Below are 15,283 nucleotides of genomic sequence, written 5' to 3' on the forward strand. Positions count from 1 at the left end.
TAAGGGGCCACTCCTGTAAGTGTGGGGGTCTTCAGTTCCTATTTAGGTCAATGGTAGTTAAGAGCTTTCTCAATACCTTGCAGGATCTAGCTCTCTACGCCCTATTCCAGTTATAGGAATATATTATGTATATATTACGGGGGAGAAGAAGATAGTAATGAGAAAACAACTACACCATAAATGCAGGGCACATTTCTAGCCTTGGGTTTACAGGTGAACACCAATCTTATCTTCCTAGTGTTAGTAAAGACACTAAAACAATAAAGAGAAAGATTTGTTTTTAACTTAGCTTGACTAACCAGTCTGTTGCAAAGGCTAAAGGTGATAGTTTAGAGAAATATTAATCAGAGTCAACTATTTATAGGCCATCTGATTTTTTTTTTTTTGGTAGTTTCTACCGGAAAACTGAGCCATCAGCTCTCAGCAATGAAAATTTTCAGTCAGCTTTGGATCTACCGAAGGTTCCTACTGATTCTCTTCACTCCACTGCTTTTACTTCCACTGCCTCTCATCATTCGAACCAAAGTAAGCGAACTGATGTTATAGGCAATTATTATATACTGTATGTCTGTGTGAGTTTCCCACGTCCTTTCAGAATGGCTAGATTCTCAAATATGTTTGCATCAGGGATTATTTTCAGTACATTGCAATGTTTTTACAGAAATATATAAAACAGAACAAGTTTAATGTAAACAGCAAAGTGACCATTATTTCTCACTAACATTGGGAATTGGACATCCAAATCACATTGCCTATTCTGAAAATCCTACCCTGTTTGGTTTGTTTTAATTTTGGACACAATGAAGTTGCTCAATCTATTTGCAGTATATTTTACAGTATAGATGAACTAAAAAGGGGGAAATATGGGTTTTTGCCTTTTATTTTGTTTCTTCCTGATGTATAAAGATCTCTGTGTTTCATATTTTTAAAAGGAAGGTTCTGCTTCTTCTTTATCTTAGAAATATCAGGAGTATCAATTTTCTTGTCTAACCTGGAGGTCTCTTTGGAAGACTGGAGAACTGGAGTAGGAGCTGTTGCATTCCTTATTTGAATAAAATGTACAGCTGAAAAATTGTTTCACTGGCCAGTCCCAAAACGTTAAGTACAGATCTCAGCTATTCCACAACATCTGCAGCAGACCACGCTCCCCAGTCCCTCCTTGCTGCACTCATAGGCCTGCCCCTAAGCCCATGTTCCTGGAGCCCAAAGCAGAAATGAAGAGGTTTGCTACAGAGCAAGTGCTCCTGCTCCACTTGACAGGCTTCATTGGCTCATATGTGTAGAAAGAAGAAAAGGGAAGAATTTGATCTTAGATCTAGGCAGGCTGGACATGTCTTCCTAAAAAAGTGGAATTCCTTATGTTTGTCCATTGCTCTAGTTACATTTAACCAACTTTTCCCCTCAACTGGTATCTTTCCCCCTGCTCTGCACTTGTTCTCAAGTGTGTCTGCCTGAATCTTTCAGATGAAATTTGCAGCAACTATTTTTAAAGGGGAAAAAATGCTTTGTGTAATCTAACAGCGAAAGCCAAATTTACATTTAAGAAAATGTCCAATTGTTGCACATGAGATCAGTGTTTTAGATTACAGTCCTTGCATTTACTGAGCATCTAACACCCAACTGAATTTGTCCCTTTGTGGAAAACGATAACATGTTTATTGTTAGTGAAATGTGGCCATTCTTGTGTAATCAAGACATTTGTTAAAAGTCAATAATAATGTTAATGAAAAGATTTTTCCCTGAGCAGTAAAGTGATCTGAATGTTATGGGTATGCTAAATGTATTCTTAATCAGTCCATCTGTCACCAATCAAAACAGGAATGTATTGATTTGAATTGCTTCTTGTCCTCCATCAAAGCAGCATGTTCTAGGAAGGAAAGTATGTCTTTTGAGGTTAAAAATGTATAAACTGAGACACTGCTTTAAAAATGAAAGAGACAGCAATAGATAAATGGAAACGTGGGGCCAACTGCTCTGCTGGTATAAACTGGCACAGATCCAGTTACTTCAGTGGAGCAGCACTCATTTGCACCAGCAGAGAATTTGGCACATGGCCCAAACCACTGGATCCAGTTCAAACCAATGAAAATGCCAGTGAAACAACACTGGGTTAGATTAAGAATCTCTGTTTGAATATGTCAGTATTAAAAGTGAGATCATGGCTGGCCCTGTGCAAAAGCACAAGTGGAAGAGGGGGCCCCAAACCTTCCATGCTTGTGCACACTTGCCCAGAGGCCAGTGGCAATGTGTCTGGGGAATGCAGAAAGTCCAGGTGGGTAGCATTGCCAGCCAGAGGCACTGGAACTAGGGGTGCTGAAGATACGGCAGCAGCCGAATACATGGCTTCCTTCACATACGGGGTTTACAGTTTTGTTCAATGACTTATTATAAAAAATCTTCCAGGGTCTCCGCTGCCAGCAGTGTTGCTATGCAAGAGGGATGAGAAGGGGGCAGGTGTGTCCAGAGTCCATATTCCCTCTCCACCACCCGGCTGAGCTGGCCAGTTTCTTTCAGGACTTAAAGCACCTAATGGAAGTTGAAATGATAGCAATTTGCTAGCAACCACTTTTAAAGTTTAAAAAAAAACCCACCTCACCATGTTTCAGCTCATCTTAACTACAAGAGCTGAGATTTATATTAAAGAAAACATCTAATTGTTGTGTCATCACTGCTGATGCTAATGGGCATCCTTCCTGACAGGCTGTTTTAGGAAGCCAAAATCTGCCCGGACATGCACACTCAGCCAGCTTTCCTTCTGTGGCAGAGGGCTCAATGTTAGGACTGGAGCACACTGGCAGGGCAATGTGATGAAGCTTGCAGTGCTGGTGCCTGTGCTGTACCTATTTGGTGGGTTAAAAGGAGGGCTTCAAGCAATCCAGGACACTTTTATTTTTAAGTTTTGTTTATGGCATAAGCTTCCCTTTTCTCCCAGGATGAGGAGGTTGCAGGAAGTAGGTGGGGGGAAGATTAAAAATGTCAAGCAATAAAACGGATATATGAATGCACTTAATCAATTTCATTCATTTAAAAGCACTGTAATTAAGAGATGTATAATATGGTCTGGGACACAGAGAACTGATTCTTATAAACATGCTGGATTTTTTTTAATAGTTTCTTATAAGAAGGCCTCTCTGTAATGTATTTGGAAAATGAATATATGAATATTGTTCAAAAGGGCTAATCAAGAGTCTATGGCTACAGTAGTTTTACCATAACACAAAAAGCTATATTAAAAGAACATTTTTAAGACTGCAAAGGTAGGTAGAAAATGGCAGAATTAAGATTGCCTGTGCAACCTTAATGGGGCCCCCTTGTGTGTATGAATTATGATATAGATTTTAAATGATCACATTATTTTTTCCTTAGGACTCCTCCTCAATCAGTGGATGGTGCTCACTAATTGCACAGGTTTCAGTGGTTTGTTTTCTTCTTATTGTTCAAGGCCTTATTTACTGCACTCTATACAAACCCTGCTATGAAGACAGAGTTATTCGTTTCCTCATGGACTTTTCTGTAGTACTCATCACTATGGCATCTGAGTGCATTCATAAATATTAATGAATTCATTTTCACAGCATCCATGAGAGGTGAGGGGGTGGTATTATCCCTATTCCTATCCCTATACCTAGCACCTGATTTTTCAGAGTGCTTAGCATTAGTACTCTATATGTTCAATGTGCAGTTCTTATCTACTTCAGTCAAAGCTGTGAATGCTCAGAACTTATGCAAATTAGGCCCCTGGATCTCAAGTCAGGTATCCAGAAAATGAGGAACACGCAATTAGTGACCACCTGTGAAAAGTTTGGTTTAAGTGACTTGCCCAGCATCACATATGAATTCTGTGGCAGAGGAAGGGATAGACTCCAGTTCTCCAGGGCAGAATTCCACTGCCTTGACCATGAGACATTCCTTTTTCATACTGCAATCCCTGCCTCATTCACTACACACCTTCCGACTTCTGCAACCAACAAAGCAGAGGTCCTACAGACAACAGTCTCTTTCACTAATCTTCCCTGATTCATCCCCAGAGCAGTTCTATCCTGTGCACTGAAAGAGGCAGGAGTCTAAGGAAAAAATATGTGATCCTGTAATTTAAAACTGTATCATAATGCATATGCACAAGGGGAGGGGGCAAATTAAGGTTGCATGGGCAACATTAATTTTGGCATTTCCTAACTTCTGAATATTTGCACTTTGCATTTTTAATAACATTCTTTTAATATATTTTTTTGTGTGCGATTTCCTAGGTTTCTAAAAAAGCAAACTGAAAAAACAAACAAACAGAAATTCCATCATGTGGCATCATGTTGACACCCATATGGGTCATCAGCAGTGTTGGAACCTTTAGATCCACCACACAGATTTCTGCCACTTGAACTAACTGAGGAAAAAAAGGTTACCAGAATTTTTTAACATTGGCAAAACAATGTATTTTCACCAGCCTCATTCTTGTAAACAGCTAAACTGCTTTGGCTGCAACTATTCAAGAAAGGTCAAATGGAAAATGACCTAGCATTATCCTAGCATGGACAATTTCAGTGATTAAAGTTTGGCAAAGTAATAAGCAACTGAACACAAGGTCTTGTAATGGGAAATGTTGAGCAACCTTAATAAAAAGCGGTGAGATCAGCCCTGCCTACAATAAACAGATTTATCTATAGCTCATTTCCTAGCAATTTATGAGTTCTTGTCAAGGATAGTGGCTTCCATATTGTGACATTGTGGTACAATGAATTCTGGAAGGCAGCCAGAATTCTCCTTGGTCAACATACACTTTTCTCAGGGCCCAGAGAATATGGCTGTGCAGCAACATAAATTGATGCATAATTGTTCTTCTTTTTAAACTACCCATGTAATTTTTCTCCAGAATCTACATTTTTCAAAAATGGCTCTATTGCCTATGATTGTGAAAACAACCTTCAAAATATTAAATTAATTTATGTTAAATTAATGAATGTCAGAATTTGCACTGTTTTCCTTCAAATAACTCTGTAGAGGTATGAACTGCCCCATTCAGGTCATGTTTTGAAATGTAATTGTAAACATGGAATCATCATTGAGCAGGTGTATTTCTAGTGGGGTCCTGTAAAGATAGGTTCTTGCTCCTCTGCTATTTAACATTTATCAGTGACCTGGAAGAAAACATAGAATCATCACTGATAAAGTTTGCAGATGAGATAAAAATTGGGGAAGTGGCAAATAATGAAGAGGACAGACCACTGATGCAGCACGACCTGCATCATTTAGTAAAAGTGGGCACAAACAAACAGTATGTGTTTTAACATGGCTAGATGTAAATGTATATATCTAGGAACAAAAAATGTAGGCCATATTTACAGGATGGGGGACTCTATCCTGGGAAGCAGTGACTCTGAAAAAGATTTGGGGATCGTGGTGGATAATAAGCTGAACATGAGCACCCATTCCGACACTGAGGCTAAAAGGACTAATGAAATCCTTGGATGCATAAACAATGGAATCTCAGTTAGGAGTAGAGAGGTTATTTTACCTCTATATTTGGCACTGGTGCGACCACTGCTGGAATACTGTGTCCAATTCTGGTGCTCATAATTCAAGAATGATGTTGATAAATTGACGAGGGGGTAGAGAAGAGCCTTTAGAATGGTTAAAGGATTAGAAAACATGCCTTATAGTGATGGACTCAAAGAGTTCAATCTATACAGTGTAACAAAGAGAGAGCTGAGAAGTCACTTGATTACAATCTATAAGTACCTGTATGGGGAACAAATATTTAATAATGGACTCTTCAATCAAGCAGAGAAAGATATGACATGATCCAATGGCTGGAAGTTGAAGCTAGACAAATTCAGGTGCAAATAAGGTGTAAATTTTTAACTGTGAAAGTAATTAATCATTGGAACAATTTACCATGGGTCAATTGCTATCACTGGCAATTTTTAAATCAGGCCTGGATGTTTTCCTAAAAAATATGCTCCAGGAATTTTTTCGGGGAAGTGCTATGGCCTGTGCTATACAGGAGGTCAGACTAGATAATCATTTCTGGCCTTGGAATTTATGAATCTATGACGTCTCAACTCTGAAGTCTCATGATAAGTTTAATATTGGTAATGCTTTCACTGCTGATCCTTTTCGCAGAAAAATCCATCTGGTCCCTCTGTATTGTTGTTGGGTGAAGTAAGGTGTAGTTTTGTTGGGGTGGCAAATGAAGAATTCAACCCTGCATCCACTCCCAAATTTAGGCCCCTATTCAGCAAGGTACAGAGTGTGCGTAACTTTAAACTCGTGCGTAGTTTCATTGATTGCAATGAGTTAATTTAAGCAAGCACTCAATTATCTTACTGAATCAGGATTTTAAAGAGCAGATGCACCAACTCGCCCATATCAAAGGCTTCAGTTGCTTTGCAGCTACAAAAACAAAATGTTCCCACATCTCCCTGAGTGTCAGAAGCCTCAGCTATCACCTCTCCAGCTGTCCAAACCCCTAAATTTCCACCAGCACTTTTGATAAAGCTGTCATGCATTTTTTCAATACAAAAATCTGCAGGATGCAGATACATGCCTAGGATTACCTTCAGCCAATTATTATTACCCCATAGTGTTTGTCATAACTTTACAAGATGTTAATTTCTTAATATTTTTCTTTCTGCCTGCTAACAGACTAAAAAGCAAACTGTTCTTGTGTGCAAGACTGAAGTTCAGAGCAAATGCTAAATCACTGCACTTGTTGAACGTATGAGAATTTTAGGACAAAATCTTGTCCTTCTCTGAGGGAGCTGAGGTGAGGAAGCAGAGCACTGTTGATCATAATACATCCAATACAAAAGCTACAAAAGCAGTTGCCAGGCAGGATGGCTCAGTGCCCCCTTTTGCTGCTGCCATCATCGTCCTCTGGGCACCATGGCCTACCCCTGCTTGTCTAACTCACTCAAGTGAATACTTTGAAACTTCACTTCACTGGTACTACTTATGTAAGGGGAGTTAGCCCTATGTGTTTGAGTTGTTATGCTTTCTGTTCACTTGTCGGAATTATGCTGTAAGCTCTTCAAGGAAGGTACAGTTGTGTTGAGTGATCACAGCTCCTGGAGGGGTTTGCTACTGGTCACTAGCAAAGCATTGTGAGAGACAGCACAGGCTGGAGAGAGTTTAGGGGGCACAGTGGTCTCACAGTCCCAGGCTGCACCCCAGGGATCCCATCACACCACCATTAAAGATGGCCCCCAAACCAAGTGGCATTGTGACCTGGCACACAGGGTAGCAGCACCACTCAGGTTTGGCCCCACTGCCCTTCCATCATTGTCTACGGTGAAGTAGATGGGCCAAATCTGAGTGGCGCTGCATCTTGCTTTAGCCCCCTGAAATGTTGGGAGATACGCAGTAGTGACAAGGTGCCCCCCACCATGGGCCAGAGCCCCACTATGCTAGGCACAGAACAAGAAGAAACTCCCTACCTTGAAGAGTTTTTAATCTAAGCAACAATCTACACGTACAGTCTCAGTAAATGCAATTTTTACCCACTTTAAGGGTCCTTTGTACTTCCTGTGTAGGGCAAGGGGCCTAGCTGTAAACAAGAATCAGGCCCTCTTACGTCAATGATTAAAAAAGTTATCATATTTAATAAAATCCTGATCTGACATGACCCATGTCTTCAATTTCAGGTCAGGTTACCTATATTTTAGTATGTATAAATAAATGGCATATAAATATACCATATCAAGACAACAAGGTGACCTACAAATATAGTGAAAAGTTATAGCAGGGATCATTTTTTCATTTTTTTTACTTAAAATAAATGTATGAAGTCATTTCAGGCCAGTAACTTCTGAGGCTTGAATGGCTCCTGGTATGCCAATTCCATGTTGGCAGAACAATCACACTGGATAAGGGTTTTTCTGGTACTTCTTCTTGGCACTGATCTGATCTCAGTAGAAAAAATGATAGCACGTAAAAGTCTAGTTCAGAAGTCATTGAGTCTCAGTGGAAAACTCCCATTATAAAATTACACAACTAAAAGGGAGAAAATAAATCATTCACTGAATCCTTCAGAAGTAGCTGCATTAAGCCAGTAAGGATTTCACTGAACCTGACAAAGGTTATATACAATCCTGCACATTAATTTGACTTTTGGGGGCCTAAATTTTGCTGATATTGGAGAAACTACATGAGGTGCTTTCATACATATTCCAATGTAAACGCCATACACAGCGATGCAAAGGATACCACTGCTTGCTTGCTTTTCTAAACTATTAGTATATTTTTACTGCAAATAAAAGGCACTAGATTGAAGGTCCTGGAGAATGAAGGTGTCTTGTTATCCACAGAACAGACACTATCAGATAGCAACCTTCTCCACATGCCTCACAAATCCACCTCCTCTTTTTTTCTGCAGGATTCACCATTAGTTGGTGGGGAGCAGTCCAGTTTCTGCTAAATCTGTGAACAAAGGTGCAAATTAGTGTCAAATTTGGTAGAAGTTTTGCAATACAGACACTTACGCTTCTTTCACATAGACCAAAAACTGCCAGTAGAAGGAATGTTTGGCCATTACTCCCTTGGGTTGGATTTGAACCAGCCTTCCTAAGGTAAAAACTGTATCCTATCATTTATCCCCAAAGCTACATCTTTTAATATTAGCCACTGTACATACATATGATGATCGTAACAAGTGGTGCCATCGTCTCCATCAGGGTATCAGTCCATGACAGAAGTTGGCTCCTGAACAGCCTGAACAGAAAAGAGCCCGTAGGAAGCAAGCAGCTCCCAAGCAAGATACATACATTTGCAATAACTGCCAAAGATTATGCAAATCTCAGATTGGACTATTCAGTCACACGAGACATTGCAAACCATCATAGCCTGCAATTCCCACCCTCTCTCATAGATGAAAGGATGCCAACAATACATATGCCATTTTCCTCTCCTGACCTCGCTTGGTAAGAAAGGCACTTTTTTCAAGAGCAGAAGTATAAACCAGAGCTGTGCAAAGTAGGCCAAACAGAATTCCAAACACAAGGCATTTGGTTTCAGTAGAAACCCAAAGCTCAGAGCAGGTTTGGCCAAACTCCAATTTTGGTAATTTCATTCTACCTACCCCAATTCCTTCTACAGTTTCAATTGCTGCAACAGTAGCTGCATTTCAGTGGTGAAGATAAAGTGAATCCTGTGTTTCAGGATTCAGAATGAAAGATATGTTAAAACTGCAAGATATAAGGACAACTGTATCGAAGCAGACTGGGTAAAATCCTTGCTCCATTGATGTCAACGGCAAAATCTAATTATCTTCAGCAGGGCCAGGATTTCACGTACTGCTTGCATGGGAGTTCTCTGGGCAATCTTAAAGATCAAAAGGATATTTTTAGTTGCTGGGGGTTATGATTTATTTTAATTCTTGGGTGAAGAGAGGTTCCTGGCATAATCTACTTGTATAATTGTAGTTTCAAAATGTCCCATGAAGTGCCTGGAGCAAATGGCAGGCGTTTCTTTTTAATGGTGCATGTTTATAAACAAAGAAAAATAATACATAAAAAATAAATACATAAAATAATAGTTCATCATAATGTTTTTTATTATTTATAAGGATATAAATCAAATTATCTGCTTCTGATGATAATATTAAGTACAATTAAGCTTTGGACCCCAACTCAAAACCGAATTAAGTCAGCGCGAGTCCTTCTATCGACTTCTGTGGGGTTTGGATTAGTCCCCTATACCATTGTAGGATTGTTTGCTAGATGAATCCAATCTTATTTTTAATGATATCTTCTGTATTCTAGGAAGCAGAATGTGCATACACGCTGTTTGTAGTTGCGATCTTTTGGCTAACAGAAGCTTTGCCACTGGCTGTTTCAGCTTTACTTCCTGCCTTAATGTTCCCAATGTTTGGTATTATGGCATCCAAGGAGGTAACCTTCCTCTTCTTCCCTATCTTCTTACGCTGCACATATTATATAGCCATAAACTGTGGAATCCCCAAAGAAAGAACTGCGTAATGCTGCAATTTCATCAGCTGTCTTTACTATGTGTCTCTGCAGCAATTATCACAATGGGGCCTCAAGCTCAGGACTATTTGCATGCTCAAAGTTAAGCATACAGATCTTTCTGGACCGAGATCTATTCAATTGGTTCCGCCTCATGCTCAAACCTGCAGCAGAAGCCAGCACAAATTATTGCAGGCATCATCTCTGAGCCAAAGTTGTCACATCTGTGAAATGGCGATAATAACCCTTATCTCCCTTTGCAAAGTGCTTTGAGATCAATAGATGAAAAAGTGCTATGGACATCAGTGGCCTGGCCAGGTGGAGGGAACAGGGGAAGCGATAAAAAAAAAGGCGCCACTTGCTGCGGTGCTTTTATTTTACTCACTTGGTGGCGCTCTGGGTCTTCGGCGGCGGGCCCTTCACTCACTCTGGGTGTCTTCGGCAGCACTGAAGGACCCGCCGCCGAAATGCCACCAAAGACCCCCGGAGCGAGTGAAGGTCCCACTGCCGAAGTGCCGCCGAGTGAGTAAAATAAAAGCGCCGCAGCGGGTGGCGCCTTTTTTTTTAATCACTCCCCCGGGTGAGTACAAAGGCACCAGGAAATTGACAGGAAATCGCTCCCCCCGCCCCCAGCACGCTACTGATGGACATGCAAAGTGTTATTAATGTTACACTACATTACATCAGAAATATGAAATGCTAAGGGCCCAATATCATCTACCTTGATATCAATGGGAATTGATACCAGTTGATCTCAAACCAGAAAAACATTTAAACATGTGAATAGTCCTGAGCTTGAGGCACCATTGTGATAGGCACTGTAGGATCATGTTCTAAATCCTTATACCTCAAAGTGTTTGCAATGGAGAGGTAGCTGGATGGTTTAAATATAAAATGGACTAATGCAGCAGGCTTTCACCTTTAGCTTAGGTCATATGTGAAATGTGCTTGATGATCTTAGGTTGCTTACATCATGAACCTTATTGTTAGGGCTGTCAAGCGATTAAAAAAATTAATCGTGATTAATTGCATGATTAAAAAAATTAATCGCGAGTAATCACACAATTAATTGCTCTGTTAAACAATAATAGAATACCCTTTATTTAAATATCTTTGGATGTTTTCTACATTTTCAAATATATTGATTTCAATTACAACACAGAATACAAAGTGTACAGTGCTCACTTTATATTTATTTTTTATTACAAATATTTGCACTGTAAAAAATAAAAGAAATAGTATTTTTAAATTCACCTAATACAAGTACTGTAGTGCAAGCTCTTTATCATGAAAGTTGAACTTGCAAATGTAGAATTATGTACAAAAAATAACTGCATTCAAATATAAAATAATGTAAAACTTTAGAGCCTACAAGTCCACTCAGTCCTACTTCTTGTTCAGCCAATCACTCAGACAAGCAAGTTTGGTTACAATTTGCAGGAGATAATGCTGCAGGAGATAATGCATGGCACTGTTGTAGCCAGTGTCGGAAGATATTTACCTGCCAGATGCGCTAAAGATTCATATGTCCCTTCATGCTTCAACCACCATTCCAGAGGACATGCGTCCATGCTGGTGATGGGTTCTGCTTGATAACAATTCAAAGCAGAGTGGCGGATGTTCACTTTCATTATCTGAGTCAGATGCCACCAGCAGAAGTTTGATTTTCTTTTTTGGTGGTTCGGGTTCTGTAGTTTCCGCATCTGAGTGTTGCTCTTTTAAGACGTCTGAAAGCATGCTCCACATCTCGTCCCTCTCAAATTTTGGACAGCATTTCAGATTCTTAAATCTTGGGTCAAGTGCTGTAGCTATTTTTAGAAATCTCACATTGGTACTTTCTTTACACTTTGTCAAATCTGCTGTGAAAGTGTTTTTAAAACAAACATGTGCTGAGTCATCATCCAAGACGGCTATAACATGAAATGTGGGTAAAACAGAATAGGAGACATACAATTCTCCCCCGAGTTCAGTCACAAATTTAATTAACGTATTCTTTTTTTAATGAGCATCATCAGCATGGAAGCATGTCCTCTGGAAGCCGAAGCAAGAAGGGGCATACAAACATTTAGCATATCTGGCATGTAAATGCCTTGCAACGCCGGCTACAACAGTGCCATGCAAATGCCTGTTCTCATTTTCAAGTGACATTGTAAACAAGAAGCAGGCAGCATTATCTCCTGCAACTTGTAACCAAACTTGTTTGTCTGAGTGATTGGCTGAACAAGAGGTAGGACTGAGTGGACTTGTAGGCTGTAAAGTTTTACATTATTTTGTTTTGAGTGCAGTTATGTAACAAAAAAAATCTACATTTGTAAGTTACACTTTCACGATAAAGAGATTGCACTACAGTTCTTGTAGGAGGTGAACTGAAAATACTATTTCTTTTGTTGACCATTTTTACAGTGCAAATATTTGTAATAAAAAATAATATAAAATAAGCATTGTACACTTCGTATTCCGTCTTCTACAGAAATCAATAAGTTTGAAAATGTAGAAAAACATCCAAAAATATGTAATAAATTTCAATTGGTATTCTATTGTTTAACAATGTGATTAATCTTGGATAATTTTTTAAATTGTGATAAATTTTTTTGAGTTAATCGCGTGAGTTAACTGCGATTAATCAATAGCCTTACTTATTATCCTCTTCCTTCCATTGTTTCACACCTATTTAACTCCATGTACCCAGTGATTCATATGGGTTTAAGCAATAGCACTGACCTAATTAAAAGAAAATGGGACCTTTCCAGCACATATTTCAATGCATGCCTTAACTTGTTTCTGCTGAGGCTGATATTTTTTATTTGGTCATGTTAAAAATGATAGATAAAAAGCAACTGTTTCAGCAACAAATTGTTTTTGATTTCAGGTGGCAGCTGCTTATTTCAAAGATTTTCATTTGCTATTAATTGGAGTAATTTGTTTGGCCACATCAATAGAAAAATGGAATTTGCACAAGAGAATTGCTTTGAAAATGGTGATGATAGTGGGTGTGAACCCTGCATGGTATGTACTAAATACTACATTGGAAAATGGTAATGCTCATGGAAAACTTGGTACTACAGAAATAATTGCCTACAGAGGGATATTGTTCTGTTCCTTAGTAAGAATCCAGGCACCTTTTGCTGCCGAAATAAAATGAAAATATGTGAAATGCTTTGGTTGAACTATAGAAGGTGAAACATTATTCTTTTGCTGAAATTCTAATTATAGGGATAATTAGGATACGAATGAGTTCTATTTCTAATGCCTCTGATAGTCACAATAACTATGTAATATTCAGAACAAATATATGATGAATTTGTGAATATATTTAAGATTCATATTTCTTAATAATTGGTCGTAAAGCCCACAATTGAAGAGTCACGTCACATGCTTATTAATAGTAATTTGTATTTTAGAAGTACTTGCAGTGTTCTGGGCACTTTCAAAATATACTATAAAACAGTCCTCACCCCTAATTGTTCACAGTTTAAGGTAGGAAGGACAATAAGACTGGTGGAGGAGAGGGGGCAAAACATATTTTACAAAAAGAAAATTGAGAGCCTCAGCTATCTACACCTAGGCTCCTCTTTGCCATTATCTGTGAAAAAAGCAGCTCCCAAACAGAACGGAACTTCTCCAACTCAGGCTATGTCTACACGACTGTACCGCTGCAGCCGCGCCATTGCAAGGTCTCCTGCATAGCCACTCTATGCCAGTAGGAGAGAGCTCTTCCACGGGCATAATTAAACCACCCCCAATGAGTGGCAGTAGCTACGTCAGCGGGAGATGCTCTGCCACTGACATAGCATTGTCCACACCGGCATTTTTGTCAGTGTCACTTTTACTGGTCGGGGGAGGGTGTTTTTTTCACACCCCTGACCGACAAAAGTTTTGCTGACAAAAGTGCTAGTGTAGACATAGCCTCGGAATGGTCAGATGATGCAGTGAAGGAACTGAAGATACTCATCATACATTCATCTCTTGATAATGAGCTAGCGATATCATATGAAATGAAAACCCTACTCTTGGCTTCTGAACAAGAAGCTCTGGGCGGGGTAGAGGCCTCCATCAGCATCTCAGTAAGACTGGACAGGAAATGTGCTGTGTCAGTCTGGCTCCCCAGAATATAAGATTCTCATAATCCTACTTTAAGAAACAGACGTTAAAAGCTAGACGTTAAAAGGTCAGACAAAAAGAATTCAGATATTAGCGGTGGAAAATGCCTATTAGATCATCAAATCTCTCCTTCTGGCAGTGCAGAATTATCCCTATTCTCCAAATCTTTGTCTGCCCTAGTTTTCAATAATTTCTCTAATGGGCCTTCCACCACTTCCTTTAATAACTATTCTCTTCCCTGACAGGCTTTATTATTAGAAAAATGTTCCTGCTATTCTACATTTTACTGCATTCAATTTTCTCCCATTACTCTTAACTATCCTCCTTGAGCCACGACAAGAATTCTATTCCTTCCTTGATGTTCATGCCTTTCAAATATTTGTACCAAGCGTTTGTATCTCCCCTCCTCATTGGTTAGCCAAGCTTTGCACATTAGCTATTTTAATCTTTCCTAAGCACTCACACTCGCCAGGGCCGGCTCCAGGCACCAGCCCACCAAGCTTGTGCTTGGGGCGGCACCTGGAGGGGGGCAGCGCGGCACTCCGGCCCCCGGGGAGAGCGGGGCCACAGCCGGGCTCGCCGCCCTCCCCCCGGCGCTCTGGCTGCCCTCCCTCCGGCACCCTCCCCGCCGCTGGGGGGAGAGCGGTGAGCCCTGGCTGGGGCTCGCCGCCCTCTCGCCGCCCTGCCCCCTGCGCTCTGGCCGCCAGGGGGAGAGCGGAGCCCCGCCGGGGCTCACCGCCCTCCTCCCAGGGCTCCAGCCGCCCTCCCACCCCCCCCCCGAGGGGGGGAGGGGCGGCCGGGGGCTTTTTTGCCTGGGGTGGCAAAAAAGCCAGAGCCGGCCCTGACACTCGCCAGGCCTTTCATTTTGGCTGAAGCCTAGTAACCTGACAGATGACCTGAATGCTGTGCTGAGTACTCTGCTGGATAGCCCCCTGGGCAGTTATGGAGAAAGGAATTCTGCCCTCAAGCCACAGAGTGGACGTAGAGCCATTCCACAGGCTATACTGAAACCGTGAGGATTGCAGCAGTTCCGCTTTCCCCCCCCCCGCCCCACCATCTCCTCATGAGAAGGTTCTAAGTAGTGGAGGTTCCTCGAGCCTCACCCTCAGCCCCATCCAGCTCATGCCCAATTCTCACATGCCTACTGCAAACTACCAGACACAAGCTCTCTATGCTGAGCTCTCTGCTCCTCGGCCTGCACCCGAGCCCTACCCTTGCATATAGGA

The 15,283-nt window shown here is 40.7% G+C and overlaps 1 protein-coding gene across 1 annotated transcript in view; it reads left to right on the top strand.

Moving 5' to 3' along the window:
* Positions 1 to 390: 390 nt before the first annotated feature.
* Positions 391 to 15,283, top strand: part of SLC13A1 (solute carrier family 13 member 1) — a 47,934-nt gene continuing 33,041 nt past the window's right edge. Inside the window, exons 1-3 of the mRNA XM_024109104.3 lie at positions 391 to 525; positions 9,753 to 9,881; positions 12,826 to 12,962. Coding sequence (XP_023964872.1) covers positions 427 to 525; positions 9,753 to 9,881; positions 12,826 to 12,962 — 365 coding nt within the window. The 5' untranslated portion in view covers positions 391 to 426. The remainder of the gene's footprint in view (positions 526 to 9,752; positions 9,882 to 12,825; positions 12,963 to 15,283) is intronic.

Source organism: Chrysemys picta, chromosome 1, assembly GCF_011386835.1.
Source record: "Chrysemys picta bellii isolate R12L10 chromosome 1, ASM1138683v2, whole genome shotgun sequence".
Lineage (NCBI taxonomy): Eukaryota > Metazoa > Chordata > Testudines > Emydidae > Chrysemys > Chrysemys picta.